Source organism: Salvelinus alpinus, chromosome 29, assembly GCF_045679555.1.
Source record: "Salvelinus alpinus chromosome 29, SLU_Salpinus.1, whole genome shotgun sequence".
Taxonomy (NCBI): domain Eukaryota; kingdom Metazoa; phylum Chordata; class Actinopteri; order Salmoniformes; family Salmonidae; genus Salvelinus; species Salvelinus alpinus.
Genome location: NC_092114.1, coordinates 36,869,072 through 36,893,668, shown reverse-complemented (window position 1 = coordinate 36,893,668; position 24,597 = coordinate 36,869,072). Strand labels below are relative to the sequence as shown.

Here is a 24,597-nt window from a genome sequence, read left to right as displayed (position 1 = left end):
CTGGGAAGAGGAATCCATATCGGATGTTGGCCGCCCTGCATTTGTTGCGTACCTCATCATACTCTTTCCGTTGGTTCCTCACCTCCAGGTAAGATCTGGGTAGAAAGACACCCTGGCTCCGTTGTAGTTAAGGGGGAACTTTTGACTAGCCAGCTTGAGGATGAGATCCCTGGTCTGGGGATAGTGCAGCCGTACAATGAATGGCCTTGGTGGCCTGCCCTTGGCCGGCTTCGTTGCCTGAGATCTGTGTGCGCGGTCGATCAGGATGGCCGTTTTGAAGTGTTCACTCCCCAGCAATGCCGGTATCAGCTCCGAGACAAATTCAGTGGGTTTCCCTTTCTCAGTGTCCTCCTGGATCCCACATATTCGGATGTTCTGGAGTCTTGAAAGCGACTTGAGCATTTCCAGTCGGGCCTTCAGGGTTTTGTTGTCATTTTTAAATGTTGCGCACTGTTTCTCTATGTCCTGTAGCCTGGCCTCGTGATCGACTGTCGTCTGCTCAACCTCATGCACCCTTCCCTTAGTTGCATTCACAGTTTCGGCCAAAGTCCCAATACTCTTTGAGATATCAGCCAACCTTGTGTCCACCTTCTTGCTTAGTGAGTTCATGGCAGCCAGTATGTCACTTTGAGTAGGATCTGTGGGGAACTCTTGGAAGCTAGCCTCTTCAGCTAACTCCTCGTGGGTCGACGACGTTGAAATTGGTTCGTTGTCTATCTCATTCAAATTATCTTGTTTAGCGCCCTCTTTTTTGGTGCCTTTTCCATTTGTCATATTTGTTTGAAGTTATAGATTGTTAGAGGTTAAGATAAATACTAATTTGTTTCAAAATAGAGCGGAGCTCTAGCAAAGCACGTCTACTCCATAGCACGCTCTCTAGCGCCCCCCTAGGTCAATATCTTAATGCAGCCTTGAAATGTGAAGAGGGAGCCCAGGCTCCTAGATTGTTTGGGTGGAGTCCAATATCTCCGTAGAGCATCTTTTATTTCCAAAAAGTAACGAAATTGTCAATAAAAGTTATGAAGTGCTAAGAACCTGCTGCACCTTTCGCATCCACGACCCAGCGACAGCACAGGGCTAGAGATAATTGAATGCAGAGCCTTTCAGGGTGTTGATCAGCTCAATAAAATCCTGTTTCATTAGCTCTGATTTAATATTTTTTATATAATTTAATCCCACATGCACTAGGACATCAGCAGCCCTTGGCTGTGTTTCTGCTCCAGGAACCGAGATGTGCCTCACCATGAAGCTACCAATGATGACGGCTGGAAGATGGTGAGTGGCTGTAGACTTCCGGCTATCAAGTTTCAGGTAAGACCCAAGTGCAGACTGTGTTGAAGGAACAGGAGACAAAGGGCTGTGAGACATGGGTTTAGATCTAGACACATGAAAAGTCGTTTCATTGAATGTAGGAGAATATAACACAATATATCTGGTAGAAGAAAATACAAAGAAAACAACCAACTTTTTTTTCCTACCACCATCTTTGAAATGCAACAGAAAGGTCCCAAATCTAGCCATCACTCTGGTTGTAATTCCGATGGTGTCCACAAGCGGGCAGCAGTGTATTTGCAATGTTTCAGACGGAAAATTTAAACTATGAGCAAGCTACATGACATTTAGTGTGAAGTCACCCAGGTACATTTGGGCAAATCGTGAAGGAGACATTTACATTTCTGCAAGAATATCATCAAATCTGTAAACTTGGACTTTGATTTAGCTTTTCCAGTACTAGTAGCCATATTGTAAGTTGAACATTTGCAACACACCCAGTTTTCATAACTTCATAACTCTCCATATTCTTGTAATTTTTGTCCAAAAGGAAAAGGCTTGCTGTCGCACAAGGTTAGCAGCAACATTTTGCGACAGATATGCATACTCCCGTAAAGCCCAGTTCATTGGCTATCTAGCTAGCTTTGTTTGACCCCGATTGGTGCTTATTTGACAAAGTTTCAATCAGTCAAGTGGAGACCGCCTGCGTCATCGGCGCGCCATGAAGGTGTCGCTCTCTTGTTTGGTGTCGCTCTCTCACATTTGGGGTCCTATAGGATATACTACACTCCTAATGATATAGTGAAGTCTGGTTACGTTCTGGGATCTCTGAGGAATAAATACAAACGTGATTTGAGTGGTTGAAACAACGTTTAGGCTTAGATTTTCACATTCCTTTCTTTGCAAATTGAACGAGTGGTATATGGACCTTTTTTAGGACATGAAAAAGGATTTTATCGAACAAAATGACACTTCATGTTATCTCTGGGACCCTTTGGATGACAAATCAGAGCAAGATTTCAGAATGTAAGTACACATTTCACCTTCAGAGGTGAATTCATCAAACCTATCGTGGTGAAAAAAGTGTTTTGTTAGCTCTCCTCAAACAATAGCATGGCATTTTCTCGCAGTAATAGCTACTGTAAATTGACAGTGGAGTTATATTAACAAGAATTTAAGCTTTCAGCCAATATAAGACACCTATATGTACCGACATTTGTTTCTCTAAAATCTGCGATCGTGACACACGGCACTGCATGATTTACAACTGTCCCGGGACGCCTATTTAACTAGGCAAGTCAGCTAAGAACAAATTCTTGTTAAAAATGACGGCCTGCACCTAGGAAGAATATGTCCGGACCGGATAGTCTGTATTGAGCTTCTTCTTTATTCCTCAATGAGGCACTAACTCATTTGTTCTGATTGCATGTTTGTGTTTTTTCTCTGAGCCTCTGTCTATGCTACAATGTTGTCTCTGTTACAGTTGATATGACTTTAACCCCCTGCCATCGCTAGACTGAAGCTTCTTCCCGTTATGCCCTGGCTGCTGTGTCAACCACAGCCCTCGGTCTGGCCGTGACTGCCAACTGTTCCAGCCTCTGTCAGAGTTCCCAATTGGATGGGACCTTCATTGGATTGGACACTTAAGACCACATCAGGCCTGCTTCCATCGGATTCCTAAACAGATGCAGGGACTGGTCTCTTGACCTGGACAAAATCTGAACATTCAGCTCACTTGCCAGAGAAAAATAGACTCCTCATTTGGTTCCTTTTCCTTTCATGTTTCATCGTTAAATCTGTGGGATGTATCTGCCTTGTCAGCATATTATTTAAGTGCTGTGTGACAGACCACTTTTTTCTAATTGCTACACAGTACAAATAAAAGCAGTCAAAGTGATGTCTTTGAGCTGTTGTTTTACTGTGTTGTTTGTAAGTGTTGTTTGTACTTACTTGTAGTTACTCTATATCCCCATTATTTCAAGTTTATATACTGTAAAGATGGACATTTGTAACCTGTAGATTAGACTACAAGTATGTGGGTTGTTGTGCCCCTACTGTGATACAAAATGCAATTGTATGCATGGACTGCCCCACTTGTAAGGTCTAATAAATAACTAAACATGGAAAGTTCATCGGCCAAAATTACATAAAGCACAATAACACATTGCTATTAACTCAGAAGATTTTGGTTCTCAACTGATTTTATAAAGACATTCAACTGACTAGAAACAAGACAGGCAATGTAACTGAACATTTCTTTCTCGCCCCAAAAACAATGCCAATGTCATATTTTAAAGCACACCAAACAATACATGGTAACACACAGTAATTCAAAGACCAACCCACTCCTCTAAAATACAAAGCAACCAAAACAACACAATACATTTTACTGCATCAGAGATCCATTTACAGAACCCATGGGAGCACATTCATAGTGGACATATACCGTATGCAGACGGACCTGACTTGGAATCGTCTTAATGATGTACATTTCTGATCTGAAAAATAACATTACAACCAACTGGTCTCTGTTACAACCTGGTAAAGACATTTTTCACGACAAGAAAACAATGGGAAAGACATCATATTTTGGATGTTATCTGGTCAGATTAAAACTAGACAAAGACATATTTTTCTGGTTGCTAAAAATACGTTAACTTCTGCATAAACTTTCACACAACCAGTATGCAACCTGACCATGACCTCATAAAATAGATTATACTGACATCATTGAAACCAGTTTTGCACGCTGGGTTACCTGTCAGATCAAGCCTGACATTGGGTGAGTTACTACTGATCAATAACTTGTCTCCCTGACATTACACAGAGCTGTTAGCATTTACCACGTCTCATTACTAATCCTGATCCTTTCAGGAGTATTGGCTTTGGCTTAGTCCTTAGGTGATAAATTCAATCATGGAAAATGAAATGATCAAACTTTTAGACTTAAGTTGGAAAGGGGAAAATCTCACTGATGATAAGTTTAAGGTTTAGGGGCGTTCAACTGAGAACACATTCACATGGTCCATAGTGCTGGTTGGGAAATGGGTGCCTACTCCCTATCAGTGATGCTCCACTTCTAAACTGAGTAGCTAGGTGGTGCAGTTGTTCCCTTTCAACCACCCAAAAATACCAGAGAACAAAAGGCAAAGAGTACAGTTTGTTGTAACATGTTTGCAAATCACAAGCCAAAGAAGTATCCTCAGAGAGTCAACTTTGAGATGTTTAAATATACCGAACAAAAATATCAACGCAACATTCAAGAATATCAAAGATTTTACTGAGTTAAGTTCATATAAGGAAATCAGTAAATTTAAATAAATTCGTTAGGTCCTAATCTATGGATTTCACATGACTGGGAATACAGATATGCATCTGTTGGTCACAGATATCTTAAAAAAAAGGTAGGGGCGTAACAGTATAACTTTAGTACGTCCCCTCGCCCCGACACGGGCGCGAACCAGGGACCCTCTGCACACATCGACAACTGACACCCACGAAGCGTCGTTACCCATCGCTCCACAAAAGCCGCGGCTCTTGCAGAGCAAGGGGCAACACTACATATTGGTTTCAGAGCAAGTGACGTAACTGATTGAAATGCTACTAGCGCGTACCCGCTAACTAGCTAGCCATTTCACATCCGTTACACTCACCCCCCTTTCAACCTCCTCCTTTTCCGCAGCAACCAGTGATCCGGGTCAACAGCATCAATGTAACAGTATAACTTTAGTACGTCCCCTCGCCCCGACACGGGCGCGAACCAGGGACCCTCTGCACACATCGACAACTGACACCCACGAAGCGTCGTTACCCATCGCTCCACAAAAGCCGCGGCTCTTGCAGAGCAAGGGGCAACACTACATATTGGTTTCAGAGCAAGTGACGTAACTGATTGAAATGCTACTAGCGCGTACCCGCTAACTAGCTAGCCATTTCACATCCGTTACAGGGGCATGGATCAGAAAACTAGTCAGTATCTGGTGTGACCACCATTTGCCTCATGCAGCGCGACACATCTCCTTCGCATAGAGTTAATCAGGTTGTTGATTGTCGCCTGTGGAACACTCCTCTTCAATGGCTGTGCGAAGTTGCTAGATATTGGCGAGTACTGGAACATGCTGTCGTAAACGTCGATGCAGAACATCCCAAACATGCTCAATGGGTGACATGTTTGGTGAGTATGAAGGCCAGGGAAGAACTGGGACATTTTCAGCTTACAGGAATTGTGTACAGATCTTTGCGACATGGGGCCGTGCATTATCATGCTTAAAAATGAGGTGATAGAGGCGGATGAATGGCACGACAATGAGGATCTCAGGATCTCGGCACGGTATCTTTGTGCATTCAAATTGACATCGATAAAATGCAATTGTGTTCGTTGTCCATAGCTTATGCCTGCCCATACCATAACCCCACTGCCACCATGGGGCAATCTGTTCACATGTTGACAACAGCAAACCGCTCGCCCACATGATGCCATACACATGGTCTGCTGTTGTGAGGCCGGTTGGACATACTGCCAAATTCTCTAAAAAGATTTTGGAGGTGGCTTAAGGTAGAAAAATGAACATTAAATTCTCTGGCAACAGCTCTGGTGGAAATTCCTGCAGTCAGCATGCCAATTGCTTGCTCCCTCAAAACTTTAAACATCTGTGGCATTGTGTTGTGTGACAAAACTGCACATTTTAGAGTGGCCTTTTATTGTCCCCAGCACAAGGTGCAACTCTGTAATGATCATGTTGTTTTATCAGCTTCATGACATGCCACACCTGTCAGGTGGGTAGATTATCTTGGCAAAGGAGAAATGCTCACTAACAGGGATGTAAAGAAATGTGTGCACAAAATTTGAGAGAAATAATAATTTTGTGTGTATTGATGTCGGGGATCTTTTATTTTAGCTCATGAAACATGGTACCAACACTAAACATGTTGCGTTTATTTTTTTGTTCAGTGTATATATTTTTCATTGTACTGTGTATGCCATTTAGTAGGACTCTCAATCTGAAAATATTCACTTTTCTCATCAGTAACAGTAAGAGAAGCGAAGAGCTAGACTCCCTCATTATTTTGTACCCTTGAGTGTGAAATATAAGTTATTATGACATCATCTTGTAAGTAAAGGAAAAAGGACAATTAGAAAATATGAACCTCAAAATGAGTCTGTAATATAAGAACTTAATGTGAGAGGGCTAGCTGGTTACTGTAACGGTCCTGACCTGTTTTATGTTGTTTTTGTATGTGTTTAGGTCAGGGCATGTGTTTTGGGTGGGCAGTCTATGTTATCTGTTTCTATGTTGGTTGTGGTTGCCTGGTATGGCTCTTAATTAGAGGCAGGTGTTTTGCGTTCTCCTCTAATTAAGAGTCATATTTAGGTAGGGTGTTCTCACTGTTTGTTTGTGGGTGATTGTCTCCTGTGTCGTCGAATGTATGTACCATACGGGACTGTTTGGCTGTTCGTTTATTTTGATGTCGTCTGTTTCCTGTCCGTGAGTTTACGTTTAGTTATGTAAGTTTATGTTCGGGTTTCGTCAACGTCGTTTTCTTGTTTTGTAAATTTGTAAGTGTTTTGTTTCGTGTTGCCATCGCGTTTCAAATAAAGAGATGGCTTATTTCCCGAATGCTGCATATTGGTCTGATGATCCTTCTTTCCTCTCCTCGTCCGAGGATGAGGAGAGAGACAGCCGTTACAGAATCACCCACCACGCTAAGACCAAGCGGCAAGGGAATGCTCAACAGAGCAACAAGGACTCCTGGACTTGGGAGGAGATCCTGGATGGTAGAGGACCTTGGGCTCAGCCAGGGGAATATCGCCGTCCCAAGGAGGAGTTGGAAGCAGCGAAGGCTGAGAGGCGCTGGTATGAGGAGGCAGCGCGTCGACGCGGTTGGGAGCCCGTGAGTCAGACCCAAAAATTTCTTGGGGGGGGCACACGAGGAGTGTGGCAAAGCCGGGTAGGATACCCGAGCCAACTCCCCGTGCTTACCGTGGAGGTAGAAGGCGTCGTACTGGTAAGACACCGTGTTATGCGGTAAAGCGCACGGTGTCCCCAGTACGCGTGCTTAGCCCAGTGCGGGCTATTCCACCTCGCCGCACTGGGAGGGCTAGGTTGGGCATCGAGCCGAGTGCCATGAAGCCGGCCCAACGTATCTGGTCTCCAGTACGTCTCCTCGGGCCGGCGTACATGGCACCAGCCTTACAGGTGGTGTCCCCGGTTCGCCTGCATAGCCCAGTGCGGGCTATTCCACCTCGCCGCACTGGCAGGGCTACGGGGACCATTCAACCTGGTAAGGTTGGGGAGGCTCGGTGCTCAAGAGCACGTGTCCTCCTTCACGGTCCGGTATACCCGGTGCCACCTCCATGTACCAGTCCTCCGGTGGCAGCCCCCCGTACCAGGCTGTCTCTCCGGGTTCTCTCTCCAGCTGTTTCCTCCTCTCCAGCGCAGCCAGTGCCTAGACCACGCACCAGGCTGTCTCTCCTTCTCCTCCCTACAGAGCCGTCCTGCCATGACCAGCCAGAGCCGTCCTGCCATGATCAGCCAGAGCCGTCCTGCCATGACCAGCCAGAGCCGTCCTGCCATGACCTGCCAGAGCCGTCCAGCCGGGACCTGCCAGAGCCGTCCAGCCGGGACCTGCCAGAGCCGTCCAGCCGGGACCTGCCAGAGTCCCTCAGCCGGGACCTGCCAGAGTCCCTCAGCCGGGACCTGCCAGAGTCCCTCAGCCGGGACCTGCCAGAGTCCCTCAGCCGGGACCTGCCAGAGTCCCTCAGCCGGGACCTGCCAGAGTCCCTCAGCCGGGACCTGCCAGAGTCCCTCAGCCGGGATCTGCCAGAGTCCCTCAGCCGGGATCTGCCAGAGTCCCTCAGCCGGGATCTGCCAGAGTCCCTCAGCCGGGATCTGCCAGAGTCCCTCAGCCGGGATCTGCCAGAGTCCCTCAGCCGGGATCTGCCAGAGTCCCTCAGCCGGGATCTGCCAGAGTCCCTCAGCCGGGATCTGCCAGAGTCCCTCAGCCGGGATCTGCCAGAGTCCCTCAGCCGGGATCTGCCAGAGTCCCTCAGCCGGGATCTGCCAGAGTCCCTCAGCCGGGATCTGCCAGAGTCCCTCAGCCGGGATCTGCCAGAGTCCCTCAGCCGGGATCTGCCAGAGTCCCTCAGCCGGGATCTGCCAGAGTCCCTCAGCCGGGATCTGCCAGAGTCCCTCAGCCGGGACCTGCCCCTTGTCCCGGTGCTGCCCCTTGTCCCGGTGCTGCCCCTTGTCCCGGTGCTGCCCCTTATCCCGGTGCTGCCCCTTGTCCCGGTGCTGCCCCTTGTCCCGGTGCTGCCCCTTGTCCCGGTGCTGCCCCTTGTCCCGGTGCTGCCCCTTGTCCCGGTGCTGCCCCTTGTCCCGGTGCTGCCCCTTGTCCCGGTGCTGCCCCTTGTCCCGGTGCTGCCCCTTGTCCCGGTGCTGCCCCTTGTCCCGGTGCTGCCCCTTGTCCCGGTGCTGCCCCTTCTCCCGGTGCTGGCCGTTCATTTAGGGGATGTTAGTTTTAGGGTGGTCATTGGGAGGGGAAGACAGAAGCGGGGAGTGACTATGGTGGTGTGGGGACAGCGTCCAGAGCCGGAGCCACCACCGTGGTCAACTGCCCACCCAGACCCTCCCCTGGACTTTGTGCTGGTGCGCCCGGCGTTCGCACCTTGAGGGGGGGGTTCTGTAACGGTCCTGACCTGTTTTATGTTGTTTTTGTATGTGTTTAGGTCAGGGCATGTGTTTTGGGTGGGCAGTCTATGTTATCTGTTTCTATGTTGGTTGTGGTTGCCTGGTATGGCTCTTAATTAGAGGCAGGTGTTTTGCGTTCTCCTCTAATTAAGAGTCATATTTAGGTAGGGTGTTCTCACTGTTTGTTTGTGGGTGATTGTCTCCTGTGTCGTCGAATGTATGTACCATACGGGACTGTTTGGCTGTTCGTTTATTTTGATGTCGTCTGTTTCCTGTCCGTGAGTTTACGTTTAGTTATGTAAGTTTATGTTCGGGTTTCGTCAACGTCGTTTTCTTGTTTTGTAAATTTGTAAGTGTTTTGTTTCGTGTTGCCATCGCGTTTCAAATAAAGAGATGGCTTATTTCCCGAATGCTGCATATTGGTCTGATCCTTCTCTCCTCTCCTCGTCCGAGGATGAGGAGAGCGACAGCCCTTACAGTTACAAGTAACCATCTGTCTATAAGTGACCATCTGTTTTATGTAACATATCATACTAAATGGAGTGTCTTGGATTTACGTATAGAATAAAACAAAATGCTCTGAGAACAGGTTGCGACAATATTAATTCACCCAGAAGTTGTCATTTATGGCCAAATCTAACTCCCCATTCTTCATTGTCATCGCAGTTTATCTTGAGCAGACTAAAGCAATGAATTGTTTTTTTATGACCAAAAAGATTTTGAACAGTCCTGTTGAATGCTAATTCACAACTTAACACCATAAGTGTCCATTTGAGACATTTCACCAATGTCAATTAGATAGCCCACATTGGCATGGAGGTGATTACCTCCCCTACTTCATCCTAAAGCACATAGCCAAGCAGGCTGTAGAGCACACTTTGTGAACTGGTATTATTATGGATAACTGAGCAGTACACTATGAATCAGGTTTGAGGAGTTGAGGTAACTTTGGTCAACTCTGAGATCAACTCGGGATAAGTGGTGACACGAATATGGCTCTAGCCAGTAACATTTCTATGGCAACGAATCCTTCAGAAGTAACCTGCTCCCGGACAGGCTAACTCAGGGCTTGTCCCACTTATATTGAATGAAGTGTTTGAGCCGAGGACCAATCAAATTCTTGTGTTAAAAACAGTAATAGTAATAACACATTTAGTAATGACACATTTGAAACTTCACGTGCAGTAAAACTTTCGTATGACTTAATACTATTTTTGTATCGTTAGGAGTGGGGAATCATGGGACTTGTGCATTGATAAGCACAACAAACAAAAACCGTATGTGTAAAAAAAAAACCGTCTAGTTGCCCATTTCACACCATAGCCTGCTGAATTTGCAGGTAAATTGATTTCGGCAAAAATGTAAATATGGCACTGACTCGTCCACGGATTGATGTTTCAGCATTGTCTCAATGAAGAGTTCGGCGTTCGACTAGCCATGTGCGACATGAACGCGCAGTTCATGAAGTTAGGTCATTTCAGAAAAGCCTGAGTACATCTAGCTACATTCGTAGTATAACCCTCTGGTCTTCACTTGATTAATGTTCAATTATATAGATATAGAACAAACTGATATTGTGATACAGAACAAACACCACCGTGAAACAAATAGAATAATGCCTGTGAAGGCTTCACATAACACTAAGGCCTCTACATGTTAGAGAACACCAATCAGTCACAAAGTGAAATAACCACAAAATAACACATTGGACTACTCTCGTCACGATAAACAACAGGTCCAACAAGATTGTCCAAAATGTTTGTTCTTGAAAGCGACAGTTGCAACTCTTGAACACTGGGTGGAGCTGTTCGCAAATGCCCATCGTCCTTGCCAATCGGAGGAGGTGGGGCCTCACCATTCGGCACACGGTGGTGTAACAGTGATAGCTTTCCTTTGGTTGGAGAGGTACAAGTCTAAAGCTGTCCATGGAAGGTCAACGTTGATAGCTTATGCACCATAGTAAGTCAATCTAGAGAGAGCGTTTCCACCTAAAGGAACCAAGGAATGCCCTTGAAGAGCAGTGAGACTGAGTCGATGAGACTATCATTCTGGAGGTGGTTGTCAGGAGTATTTGTTTGTTGCTTATTTCTATTTCACCCCATTCCTATGTGTATCTGTATGCATGTCTGTTCCTTTTACCTCAGTCCTCCCTTGCCTAAACAATCTTTTCTACGGCATCTTTCCAATACTGTCTATGTCTAATTCTCTCTCTCTCTACTAAGCCATGTTGTTGATGCTTTCCCCCAGTAGCCAGTAGGTCTTCATCCTCCCTTTGCCCTTCATCTCCACGTCTCCTCTCAGCTCCAGCTGGAAACAGTTGAAGTCGTCCAGCACCACGCGTGTGGCCTCCGACACGTGGATCTTCAGGGCTGAGGGATGATAACATGACAGAAATGTGGTCATTTAAACCAGAGAAGGGATAGTGTTTGTCCTGATAGGTCATGAGACAGTAGATAAAAGAGGTTGGTCACTCTCACCCTCCCCATTGGACTCCATGCGAGAGGCTGTGTTGACTGTATCTCCAAACAAACAGAACCGAGGCATCTTCAGTCCTACAACGCCAGCACATACAGGGCCTGGAGGGAACACACAGACAACCTATTTCAATATTCCACAGACTCCAATGATTCCACAGTGTCAGAAAAGCTCAATGAAGTGCATTTGTCCGAAAACAAATACAGTACTGCTTGAATTCTACAATCCTGCCCCCACCGCTGCTCACCACTGTGGATGCCACTGCGCAGACGGAGCTGCTGGGCAGGTCGGTGGCGGATCCTGAAGGAGTGCACGGCCTCCAGCAGGGCCAGGGACATACGGGCGATCTCTCGGCCGTGCAGCTTGCCGTTCCTCACCGGCAGCCCAGACACCACCATGTACGCATCACCTATCGTTTCCACCTGAGGGCGCCACAGAGAGAGCGAGACGGTCACACTGTCACTAGGGTTCTTAAAGGGAAACTTCACCATTTTTCAACTTCATGTTCATCATCTCCAGCACCACCCCAACATCATCATATGTGAAAATGGCACATTTCTATGTTTTGTAGTAAAAAAGATAGAGGGAGATAAGTGTTTCCAATGACATCACCGGTGTGCATCGTGTTTATGATGTCATTGAAAACATCTTAATTTACCTTTTTTACTACAAAACATAGAAAAGTGCCATTTTCACATATGTTGATGTTGGGGTGGTGCTGGAGATGATGAATGTGAAGTTGAAATTATTAGAAATTTCCCTTTAAATATGTCCCTAACCCAGTGGTGGGTAAGTGTAGTACAGGAGGACCGCAGTGTGTCTTTGTGGTCTTTGTGACATTCTAGCTCCAACACAGCTGATTCAACTAATCCTCAAGCACTTGATTAGCTGAATCAGTTGTATTAATGCTGGACTGGAACAAAAGCTTGCACACCCTGTGACCATGTGTGAATTAGGTTTAGACTCTGACTTCACCTTGTAAACATCGAAGTTGTCGATGATGGCATCGAAACACGTGTAGAGGTCATTCAATAGGGTCACCACCTATGGGAAAACATGAAGATTATTAGCTCCTGCATAAAATATGTTTCCTTTCAGTAGAATAACAGTTAATTAATTTGCCGAGCATTATAAGGCATTTTCAATACAGTCAACTTCTGAAAAGTGCACATTGAACACAAGTATGCTTCAATGGAGTGCAGTTCATCGGTCCCAACTCAAATATATAATTTTAATTTGCTCTGAAAATCGGCATACTCCACTTCTCATTCATGACAGCCTAAAGCCATTGTATTTCAGGAGTTCATTCTGGACTGACCTGCATGGGCGTGCTCTCTGCTGAGATGGCGGTAAAGCCCACAATGTCACTGAAGTAGATGGTGACTGAGTCAAAGGCCTCAGCCTGCACCGTCTCCCCTCTCTTCAACTGCTCCGCTACAGAGCTATGTAAGACACAGTGTTAATCAGAGTGAGTAGGCTGTGTGTGTGTGTGTGTGCAAGAGAGTCTGTTTGTGTACGAGTGTGCGTGTGTGCGTGTGTGTGTGTGTGTGCGTGTGTGTGTGTGTATGATTCAGTCCAATCACCAAATGATGTTTGGATTTATTCGTCCTCTGCAGAGTGGCTCCACTCTGATGAGTATTTCTGTGTGAGGGTGTGTTTGTGTCCTTTTTTTGTCACAACTCAGTGGATACACTGCATTCAAAATCATTGAGGACAACACAAAAAAGTTTAACTACATATTTACATTGTGATCCTCTTAATACACTCACTGTGGAAGTATCTGGTAGAGCAGTGCCTCGGCCTTGCGTTTCTCTTCATGGTAAGCCTGTGTTCTTTCCTCCACCAGTTCTTCCAGGTTATTGGCGTACTGCTCCATACGAGACAACAGGTTGTCCAGGATATTAGACCCATAACCCCTGCAGAAGGAATGAAGGAGAGAGGGATGGAGGAGCGGAGTAAAGAACAGGTAAAACATTGGAGGGAGGTTTGGAAGATAGTGGTCAGAGCAGTGCAAACCTGTTGTTGTGAGTATAAAAAGGCACTGGGGATAATAAATACATGCTTGTGTGTGGAGTGTTATTTTGAATGCAGAGGAAGGAAGATCTCTAAAGTGAGTGGATGGGTATAAGCGCGTGTCTGTAGATCAGGAACCATATAAAGTGCAGAGGTTTAAGCAGTGCGTACAGAAATAGAGTACCTGTTGTGTTTGCGCAGCAGCAGCTTGATGTGGTGGAACTCGGGCCTCTCGTTCACGTCCTCGCTCCAGCAGCGCTGCATGAGCTGGCCCACCTCTTCACTGTGGCTCTGGGGGCAGAGGGAGGGTCGCAGGTAGGGCCACTGGCCCAGGGCCACGCGCTCTACGATCTCTGGTAGAGAGAAAGAGGGAGGAAGGAAGAAAGAAAGGGGGGATGTGCGAATTCATATAACCATTTTGTACTATTGTACTAAGGCACACATCAATTTCAGAGAGAGATAGAGAGATAGAGAAGCAGAGAGAGAGAGAGGTGGAGTTCAACGGAGCTTCATTTAGAAAAGTTACACAGCCCTTGGACAGGCAAGCCTCTTTTCCTTTCACATAACAAGAACACGACACGTTAAAATATTCCCAAGGTGACAGTAAAACCAGCCTCTTTCTCATGGTCAATAGTTTCAGAGATATAACTCTGTCATCTAATCTCTCCATATCCTTCCTTTCTTCCCTCTCTCTCTGCTTCCTTTCTTTTCTGTTCTGAACAAGGCGGCACTTGAAACGCAGCGCCATCCCAATAGACTTGAATATGGAAGATGAAAGGCAATGCAGAATGAGGTTGAAGGAAATGATGTGTTCTGTTAAATGTGTCAATACTCAATACTGTATCTAGGTCACCTCCCATGTTTACTCTCCATATCAGCTCTTCTTCATTCCATAAACCAACAATATTTCCATCCGGGGACCGGGCTCTGCCAGTGCTAATGGCCTGAACTCATTGTCCATCCCCCCTCTCTCTTCTCATTTAAGTTATTTTCCTCTTATTTTTCGTTCCCAACTTCTGTCTCGTCTCTCACACATAAATGATATGACCCACCCACCTCTTCAATTCAATGTGTATATAACTGCCGTAAGTGTGCTAGTTTAGCATATAGCACTGCCTCCATGAACCAGGGTCCCCTTCCTCAGTGGTTCCCAATCTAGGGGGCGCCAACATTTTGTGGGGGTGCACGGGACCTTCCATTTTAAAATACATTTTAAAATACACAATTAACGATTGTTTATACCGATCTAAAATGACGCATACACCTGCAAGGCTAGAAACAAGTGGTAAAATGCCAGAGGAAGACGTGGCTCTGATGCACATGGGAATATCTTTGGTTTGTCTTTAAGACATTCATATGAAGCTGAGCTACGACCTTCTAAAGTCGAGTAGTCAAAGAAATTGGAATTTGCTTAGGACGTTATCTTATACAATGTGTCACTGTCGCTATCAATTGATATAATCACTTTCTGTAAAAGAGAATATGTATAATTAAATTAAGGGTTCATATAAATGATCATAATAAAACATATTTGGTCGCGGAATTACATTTGAGGAAATTGGGTCTAGACTTTATTTCCTTAAACATTATTAACATAATTATAATAATAATAATTATTATTATTATCATTAAATAGCCTACCTAAAAGAGGAGTCTTGTTAAACTATGAAGGAATTGCAGGAAATTAGCTTCAAACAAAACATTTCCTAGGTCCATCTAATTAAACAAAACCAAGCTGGCGGTGTATTTAAAATAGGCAATCTCGATAATGAAAATGTTGATGACAATGAAAATGTGAAACAGGGGCCCCGGGGGAAAAGGTTGGGAACCCCTGCTCTACCTCACCAACACATGTGACCGTCCGCTCGACAACGTACCAACCGATTGAGCTATAGAAAAAGGTACAGTATTTCAATGTGCTTTCATAAGAGCCTGCCTAGGTATTTTTTATTTTTTTTTCACCTTTATTTAACCAGGTAGGCTAGTTGAGAGCAAGTTCTCATTTACAACTGCGACCTGGACAAGGTAAAGCAAAGCAGTTCGACACATACAGTGGGGAGAACAAGTATTTGATACACTGCCCATTTTGCAGGTTTTCCTACTTACAAAGCATGTAGAGGTCTGTAATTTTTATCATAGGTACACTTCAACTGTGAGAGACGGAATCTAAAACAAAAATCGAGAAAATCACATTGTATGATTTTTAAGTAATTAATTTGCATTTTATTGCATGACATAAGTATTTGAACACCTACCAACCAGTAAGAATTCCGGCTCTCACAGACCTGTTAGTTTTTCTTTAAGAAGCCCTCCTGTTCTCCACTCATTACCTGTATTAACTGCACCTGTTTGAACTCGTTACCTGTATAAAAAACACCTGTCCACACACTCAATCAAACAGACTCCAACCTCTCCATAATGGCCAAGACCAGAGAGCTGTGTAAGGACATCAGGGATACAATTGTAGACCTGCACAAGGCTGGGATGGGCTACAGGACAATAGGAAAGCAGCTTGGTGAGAAGGCAACAAATGTTGGCGCAATTATTAGAAAATGGAAGAAGTTCAAGATGACGGTCAATCACCCTCGGTCTGGGGCTCCATGCAAGATCTCACCTTGTGGTGAGATCTTGCACCTTGTGGTGGTCATTTTGTAAATGACATCGCCGAAGTCGAGGATCGGTAGGATAGTCAGTTTTACGAGGGTATGTTTGACAGCATGAGTGAAGGATGCTTTGTTGTGAAATAGGAAGCTGATTTTAGATTTAATTTTGGATTGGAGATGCTTAATGTGAGTCTGGAAGGAGAGTTTACAGTCTAACCAGACACCTAGGTATTTGCAGTTGTCCACATATTCTAAGTCAGAACCGTCCAGAGTAGTGATGCTGGACGGGCGGGCAGGTGCGGGCAGCGATCGGTTGAAGAGCATGCATTTAGTTTGACTTGCATTTAAGAGCAGTTGGAGGCCACGGAAGGAGAGTTTTATGGGATTGAAGCGCGTCTGGAGGTTAGTTAACACAGTGAAGGGACAGAAGTATACAGAATGGTGTCGTCTGCGTAGAGGTGGATCAGAGAATCACCAGCAGCAAGAGCGACATCATTGATGTATACAGAGAAGAGAGTCGGCCCGAGAATTGAACCCTGTGGCACCCCCATAGAGACTGCCAGAGGTCCGGACAACAGGCCCCCCGATTTGACACACTGAACTCTATCAGAGAAGTAGTTCGTGAACCAGGCGAGGCAGTCATTTGAGAAACCAAGGCTGTTGAGTCTGCCGATAAGAATGTGGTGATTGACAGAGTCAAAAGCCTTGGCCAGGTTGATGAATACGGCTGCACAGTAATGTCTCTTATCGATGGTGGTTATGATATCGTTTAGGACCTTGAGCGTGGCTGAGGAGCACCCATGACAAGCTCGGAAACCAGATTGCATAACGGAGAAGGTACGGTGGGATTCAAAATGGTCGGTAATCTGTTTGTTGACTTGGCTTTCGAAGACCTTAGAAAGGCAGGTTAGGGTAGATATAGGTCTGTAGCAGTTTGGGTCTAGAGTGTCTCCCCCTTTGAAGAGGGGGATGACCGCGGCAGCTTTCCAATCTTTGGGAATCTCAGATGATACGAAAGAGAGGTTGAACAGGCTAGTAATAGGGGTTGCAACAATTCCGGCAGATCATTTTAGAAAGAGAGGGCCCAGATTGGGAGAGGGCCCAGATTGGATTTTTATTTTCATTGTTTCAAGTGCCCATCCATATTGGTCTGTACATTCATCTTTAACCCTAAACGTATTTACCTAGATATATATTCGCATATAATTGCAGTGCCTTCAGAAAGTATTCATACCCCTTGACTTATTCCACATTTAGTTGTGTTACAGCCTGAATTCAAAATGGATTAAATAGATTTTTTCTCTCTCCCCATCTACAAAAATACCCCATAATGTTTCTAGAAATGTTTGCACATTTATTGAAAAGGAAATACAGAAATAACTAATTTACATAAGTAAATGTCAATACTTTGTAGAAGCACCGTTGGCAGTGATTACAGCTGTGAGTATTTCTGGGTAAGTCTCTAAGAGCTTTCCACACCTGGACTGTGCAACATTTGCCCATTATTGTTTTAAAAATTATTAAAAATTATTCAAATTGGTTGTTGATCATTGCTAGACCATTTTCAGGTCTTTCCATAGATTTTCAAGCAGATTTAAGTCAAAACTGCAACTCGGCCACTCATGGAATATTCACAGTCTTCTTGGTAAGCAACTCCAGTGTAGATTTGGCCTTCTGTTTTAGGTTATTGTCCTGCTGAAAGGTGAATTAATCTCCCAGTATCTGGTAGAAAGCATACTGAAGCAGGTTTTCCTACAGGATTTTGCCTGTGCTTAGCTCCATTTTGTTTATTGTTTTATCCCGAAAAATTCCCCTGTCATTAACAATTACAAGCATACCCATAACATGATGCAGCCACCACTATGCTTGAAAATATGGAGAGTGGTACTCAGTAATGTGTTGTATTGGATTTGCCCGAAACATAACACATTGTATTTAGGACAAAAATGTAATTGCTGAGACACATTTTTTGCAGTTATACTTTAGTGCCTTGTTTCAAACAAGCTTCCTTCTTTTCACCTCGTCAATTAGGTTAGTATTGTGGAGTAACTACACTGTTGTATGTTGTTGATCCATCTTCAGTGTTCTCCTATCACAGCCATTACACTCTGTAACTATTTTAAAGTCACCACTGGCCTCATGGTAAAATCCCTGAGCGGTTTCCTTCCTCTCCGGCAACTGAGTTAGGAAGGACGCTTGTATCTTTTAGTGACGGTGTATTGATACACCATCTAAAGTGTAATTGGTAACTCACAATGCACAATTCCCGTGTGCATTTTTTTACTTTACCCATCTACCAATAGGCGCCCTTCTTTGTGAGGCATTGGAAAACCTCCCTGGTCTTTGTGGTTGAATCTGTTCGACTGAGGGACCTTACAGATAATGGTGTGGGGTACAGAGATGAGGTAGTCATTCAAAAATCATGTTAAACACTACTATTGCACACAGAGTGAGTCCATGCAACTTATTATGTGACTTGTTAAGAAAATGTTTCCTCCTGAACTTATTTAGGCTTACTTATTGACTCAAGATATTTCATCTTTTCATTTTTAAATAATTGGTAAACATTTTTAAAAACATAATTGTAGGCCAGTGACAAAAAAAATCTCAATTGAATAAATTTTAAATTCAGGCTGCAATACAAGAAAATGTGGAAAAAGTCAAGGGGTGTAAATACTTACTGAAGGCACTGTACATGCCTGTCCTTGCCTGAAGAACACGCACAGACACACAAATATTTTCAGGAGACCTCAAAAAGTTATACAGCTGCACCATCGAGAGCATCCTGACCGGTTGCATCACCGCCTGGTATGGCAACTGCTCGGGATCTGACTGTAAGGCGCTACAGAGGGTAGTGCGTATGGCCCAGTGCATCACTGGGGTCGAACTCCCTGACATCCAGGACCTGTATACTAGGTTGTCAAAGACTCCAGTCACCAAAGTCATAGACTGTTCTTTCTGCTACCGCACGGAAAACAGTACCGGAGCACCAAGTCTAGGACCTAAAGGCTCCTTAACAGCTTCTACCCCCAAGCCATAAGACTGCTGAAGAATTCATCAAATGACCACCCAGACTTTACATTGACCCCCCCCCCCCCCCCTTCGTTTTTACACTGCTCCTACTCGCTGTTTATTATTTATGCATAGTCACTTTACAAATTAACTCAACTAACCTATACCTGTATATAGCCTCTTTATTGTTATGTAATTTTATTGTGTTACTTTTTGATGTAATTTTTTAAACTTTAGTTTATTTGGTAAATATTTTCTTAACTCTATTTCTTAAACTGCATTGTTGGTTAAGAGCTTGTAAGTAAGCATTTCACGGCAAGGTTGTATTACCTGTTGTATTCGGCGCATGTGACAAACAACACTTAATTTGATTTACACACACACCTTTGGGGCTGAAGGTGTCCCCCTCGATGTGGAAGACCCCTCGGAGCAGGGCCAGCTCCTGCAGGATGATGCCGAAGCTGTAGATGTCCCCTTTCTGAGTGCCACATGGTGGGGGACACTCTGCCCTCAGCAGCTCTGGAGCTGCCCACAATTTTCCTGTAAAGGGAGGTTGGAGAGAAAGAAAGAGGGAGGTAGAGGGGGAAAGAGGGAGAGAGAAGAGGTGGATACAGTTTCCTTAATTGTTTTAATTGAACCTTTATTTTGACAGGGAAGACATATCGAGACCTAGATCTCTTTTACAAATCCGCCTTGTATAACACAACTTAAATACACAAAATATACATTTACACATTTAACGCGACGTAAGAATAAAAGGCCATTTCAAGATGTATTATGAGTTTTCTTTAGCCAAAGATGTACTTAGAGAGAGAGAGAGAAAGAGCCAGATTAACTGGGAGTTTAAATACCCACCTTTTCAATCAGCAACTAATCAAGACTTTTTCAGCCAGGTGATTTGACTGTTACGCCACATCAATGACATGTATTTCAATGGAGCCAGCAAGGGCTTTCTCTCAGGAGGGGACATTGTTACAGAACATTTAGACAGAAATCTATTGTGTAAAACAAACAGCCAATTGTATCAGAAAATGGGCATGTTTGGTTTTTGAATAACAACAATGGCAGGGAAATCACTTGGTTTGAGTTATTTAGAGTGTGTGTGTGTGTTTGCTCATGGGTTCGAATCTGTGTGTCTTTGTCTACGTGTGAGTGTGTTTCTGCAGCTCAGGTAACTCACGGGCATAGTAGGCGTGTGTGTCCTCCATATTGGACTTTTCGCGGAAGCTGGCCAGCCCGTAGTCAGTAATCTTCAGAACAAAGCGACTGTCCACCACACAGTTAGAGGACTTCAGGTTACCATGGGAGACGATGACGCTGTTGTGAAGGAAGGCCATCCCCTAGAATCAAAGACGGTGTGATTCACAAGGTATGCAACCAGTGGATGACCCTGTGTAAAATGTTTCCCGCACAGTTCCATGCAGAGGGGCGGGAACTGTCACACATGCTTTTAGCCAACGAAATTGCATTTGCTGAACAATCTACAGTATGCATTGCAAGTCAATAACCAACAATTCTGTACCCTCCCATTAACTTCCATTGAAGATATGCATAGCTTCCTTTGCAAAGTACGGAGGTAGCCTTCTCACGACAGCTATCTCTGCTAGAATGTACATTGAGGGGCATTAAATCGAGGCTAACTCAAGTAAAATGCGTGAGCTCTTCATTCATCATTCTAACCAGGACACCAGGAGGTGTCAGACACCATCCGCCTACCCTTCATTATAAGCATCGCACATGCCTGGCCGCATGCATCTACAAAGCCTGGACAATCCACAACTCCTGCTGCAGGCAATACACATGACGGGTTGGTTGGATCTGGTGTAATCCCAAACATCTTCTTGAAAATATATGATACAAATCAGCGTAAGAGCATGAAATAAAGTGAGAGGTAACATGCTTGGCATAACTTTTTGTATTGACAATAAAAAAAAACTGAAGAAGTATGACAGAATAAATATTATTTGAATATTTTCTACCTCTCCCCTAGCACAAAGTTAGCCCTCATACTGTGAATGTAACATTAAGTATCAGTACAATCAGTACATATATGCCCGTGACCCCATTGGTTGAGAATCCTGGACCAATCGCTACTTAATCACAAACCTCCTCCTCTCTTTCCTCCTACACTGGCTTGTGTCTTTGTTTAAAATCTCTGAATGGAGGACGAAGGATGGAGAAACACCTTAACAATGTCGTTGATGAGAGAGTATCTGAACATCCAGTCCAAGGTGATGGTCTCGCTCTCCATAAGATCCTGCACAACACATGAACACAAACATGACAATTTACACAGACACACAAATATTCAGAACATGTTTCAAATCAACCAGACATGAAAGTCACCCAGAGGTTAATAATCCCAGTCCACAATGCTAACATCAGAATATGCATGACATGTCATATTCCTTTCACACAGGCTGTCGGTATTCAACACATGAAGCCTAGAGGATAAACCAACCATCTCAAGACCCAAGGGTTGTAATTGTAGGCTAGATGGTTCATGACTTATTCATTGTGAGAATGTGTGATGTGGGAGATAAGAGACCAATAGGGGTTTTGGTTCACAACGCTAAGGTTATTTAAGGTTAAAGAATAGAAAGGAATAATATAGAATAGAACAATTAGATCCTATAGGCTGTGTGAAGTACCTGCAGGCTGCCCCGGGGACAGTACTCTGTGATGATACAGATGTTGGGAGGATCAATACAGGCTCCGATAAAGCGAGTCAGGTGCTCGTTTTGAACATCCCGCATCTGGAGGAAAGAAGATTAACATCAATACCAACATGCTAGCAACTGCATACATAATCACCAACATACCAGCAACTGCATACATAATCACCAACATACTAGCAACTGCATACATAATCACCAACATACTAGCAACTGCATACATAATCACCAACATACTAGCAACTGCATACATAATCACCAACATACTAGCAACTGCATACATAATCACCAACATACTAGCAACTGCATACATAATCACCAACATACTAGCAACTGCATACATAATCACCAACATACTAGCAACTGCATACATAATCACCAACATACTAGCAACTGCATACATAATCACCAACATACTAGCAACTGCATACATAATCACCAACATACTAGCAACTGCATACATAATCACCAACATACAAAAGCATTTACACCCGAGAAAAGTATACACCTTACAACATAATGAGTAGACAAAATACTAGAAAGGACATTGTTGCTCTGGCAACATGTTTACAAGCCTACTGAATAAAACCCTCACATGTTTAAGCTCAAAGAGCACCATCCTGGTGAGCTCGATGCGCTTCTTGTTAGTGACGTACTTAATGGCCGCAATGTTTCCCTGGAAAGGAGGACACATTAATTAACACAATATTTCACCATGACTTTACTATCTGTGTCCGTCAGTAATATGGGGTGAAGTAAAATGATTGTAATTAACTTGTAATTCCGACTCCAAGGATGTAAACGATGCAAATGCCCAGGTGAAGCCTATCAGAATCCCGGGACGAACACTTATCACTGGCAAATATTGGGTCCCATTTTAAACAAAGTGAAACTCATAAAGGCTTTATATAGCATTCATAAAGGCTTCATAAGCACTACATAAATGCATCACAAATAATCTGTAAGCGTATGTCATACACTTTAAATGGTTAATAAAGGGTGACATAATTATTCCTACTGTAGAGCGAATTGCCAAATGTGACATAACACACTATGTTTATACACCGTTTATAGCAGAGGTTTTCAAAGTGTGTTCCAGGTACTGCAGGGGGGTCTGCGGACAGATATTTTTTTTGTGAATATTACTAACAACAACAGATTTAACTAATTTTGGCAAAGGGATCTGTGGAATACGTTTAGAGGGCGTACTGCAATACAATGTAATATTATTCATCTACAATGTATGTTATTAACCCAAGGCAACATGGGCCTGGGAGGGTCACAGGGTTATCCTTTTGTCAATACAGGGGGTGCTGTTTCCACTTTGGAAAATATCGTCTCCAAATTAAACTGCCTCATACTCAATTCTTGCTCGTACAATATGCATATTATTATTACTATTGGATAGAAAACAATCTCTAGTTTCTAAAACCGTTTGAATTATGTCTGTGGGTGAACCAGAACTCTTTCTACAGCGAAAATCATGACAGGACATGCGAAGCTCTGAAAAATAGTCTCTGATCTCGGATCAGTTTTAAGCTCTGTGTATGCCCTATGGATCGAAATGAACTGCACCCGCCTTCCCCTGGATGTCAGTAACCAATGAGAAGTGGAATGGTGTCTCTAGGTGTTTCTCAGAGTTTATAAAAGGGAATGGAGTGAGATGACCCTTCTTTTTGACGCTCGCCTGGACGCAAGGGAGGACATCAGAATCGCATGCTCAAAAGCTCTCGTTATTGATCAAAGATATATCCGTCTGTGATTTAATTCGATATAGGTGTTAGAAACATCATAACGAAGTTATTTGAAACCGATTTATATCAGTTTATGCGAGTATATTGCTATCTTTCTGAATTTCCTTAGTATTGCGTTTGAGGATTTGGGCATGTGTGTGCCGTGTAGCTATCGTTAGCTGCTAGTTCTGAAGTTGAGGAGGTCGTTTTACAACAAAGCAACGATACTTTTGGACAAAGGACACATTGCCCAAGATACTGATGGAAGCTCGTCCAAAAGTAAGAGTTATTTATGATTTTATTCCGTATTTATGTGGAAAAATGTAAACGCAGTTGTCAGCCATTTTTTGCGGCACTAGTCTGGCTGTAACTCACAATGTATGTCTAGTAACGTAAATTTAAAAAATCTAAATCAGCGGTTGCATTAATAACCAATGCATCTTTCATTAGCTGTCCAACCTGTATTTTTTTTGTCAATCTAATCGATAAATAATCGTAAACATAGGTGCCTTTCCAAGATGGCGCCGGCCCGAATGCATGCCATGTTTTGACAGATTACATTGCATAACCACGATTTGTGATGCTAAATATGCACATTTTCGAACAAACTCTATATGCATTGTGTAATATGATGTTACAGGACTGTCATCTGAAGAATTCTGAGAAGGTTAGTGAAAAAATTAATATATTTTGGTGGCGATAACGTTATCGCCCCCTTTGCCTTGATTTAATGCTGGTGTGATGTTAGCTCATGTGGTATGCTAATATAACGATATATTGTGTTTTCGCTGTACAACACTTAGAAAATCTGAAATATTGTCTGGATTCACAAGATCTGTGTCTTTCGATTGCTGTAGGCTGTGTATTTTTCAGAAATGTTTTAGGATGAGTATTTTGGTAATTGACGTCGGTCTCTGTAATTATTCCGGCTGCTTCCAACGCTATTTCAGATTGCAGCTGCAATGTACAACTGTGATTTATACCTGAAAAATGCACATTTTTCTAAAAAAACATATCCTGTACCATAAATATGTTATCAGACTGTCATCTTATGAAGTTGTTTCTTGGTTAGTGGCTATATATATCTTTATTTAGTCAAATTAGTGATAGCTACTGATGGAGTAAA

At 43.7% G+C, this 24,597-nt stretch overlaps 1 protein-coding gene and 1 long non-coding RNA gene across 3 annotated transcripts in view; one reads left to right on the top strand and one right to left on the bottom strand.

Moving 5' to 3' along the window:
• The first annotated feature begins 847 nt into the window (after positions 1–847).
• Positions 848–3,402, top strand: LOC139558640 (uncharacterized). The gene is made up of 2 exons (XR_011671613.1): positions 848–2,298; positions 2,756–3,402. It is a non-coding gene; the product is annotated as an uncharacterized lncRNA (long non-coding RNA).
• A 7,691-nt stretch (positions 3,403–11,093) lies between these two features.
• LOC139558629 (atrial natriuretic peptide receptor 1-like) overlaps positions 11,094–24,597 on the bottom strand; it is a 123,560-nt gene continuing 110,056 nt past the window's right edge. For both annotated transcript variants that reach the window (XM_071373879.1, XM_071373878.1), the window contains exons 11-22: positions 22,334–22,414; positions 21,715–21,819; positions 21,249–21,320; positions 20,244–20,403; positions 19,448–19,603; positions 13,633–13,801; positions 13,205–13,351; positions 12,754–12,877; positions 12,411–12,479; positions 11,683–11,857; positions 11,438–11,536; positions 11,094–11,329 (exon numbers count right to left, since the gene is read on the bottom strand). In XM_071373879.1, the coding sequence (XP_071229980.1) occupies positions 11,178–11,329; positions 11,438–11,536; positions 11,683–11,857; positions 12,411–12,479; positions 12,754–12,877; positions 13,205–13,351; positions 13,633–13,801; positions 19,448–19,603; positions 20,244–20,403; positions 21,249–21,320; positions 21,715–21,819; positions 22,334–22,414 (1,509 nt within the window). In that variant the 3' untranslated portion in view covers positions 11,094–11,177. The remainder of the gene's footprint in view (positions 11,330–11,437; positions 11,537–11,682; positions 11,858–12,410; positions 12,480–12,753; positions 12,878–13,204; positions 13,352–13,632; positions 13,802–19,447; positions 19,604–20,243; positions 20,404–21,248; positions 21,321–21,714; positions 21,820–22,333; positions 22,415–24,597) is intronic.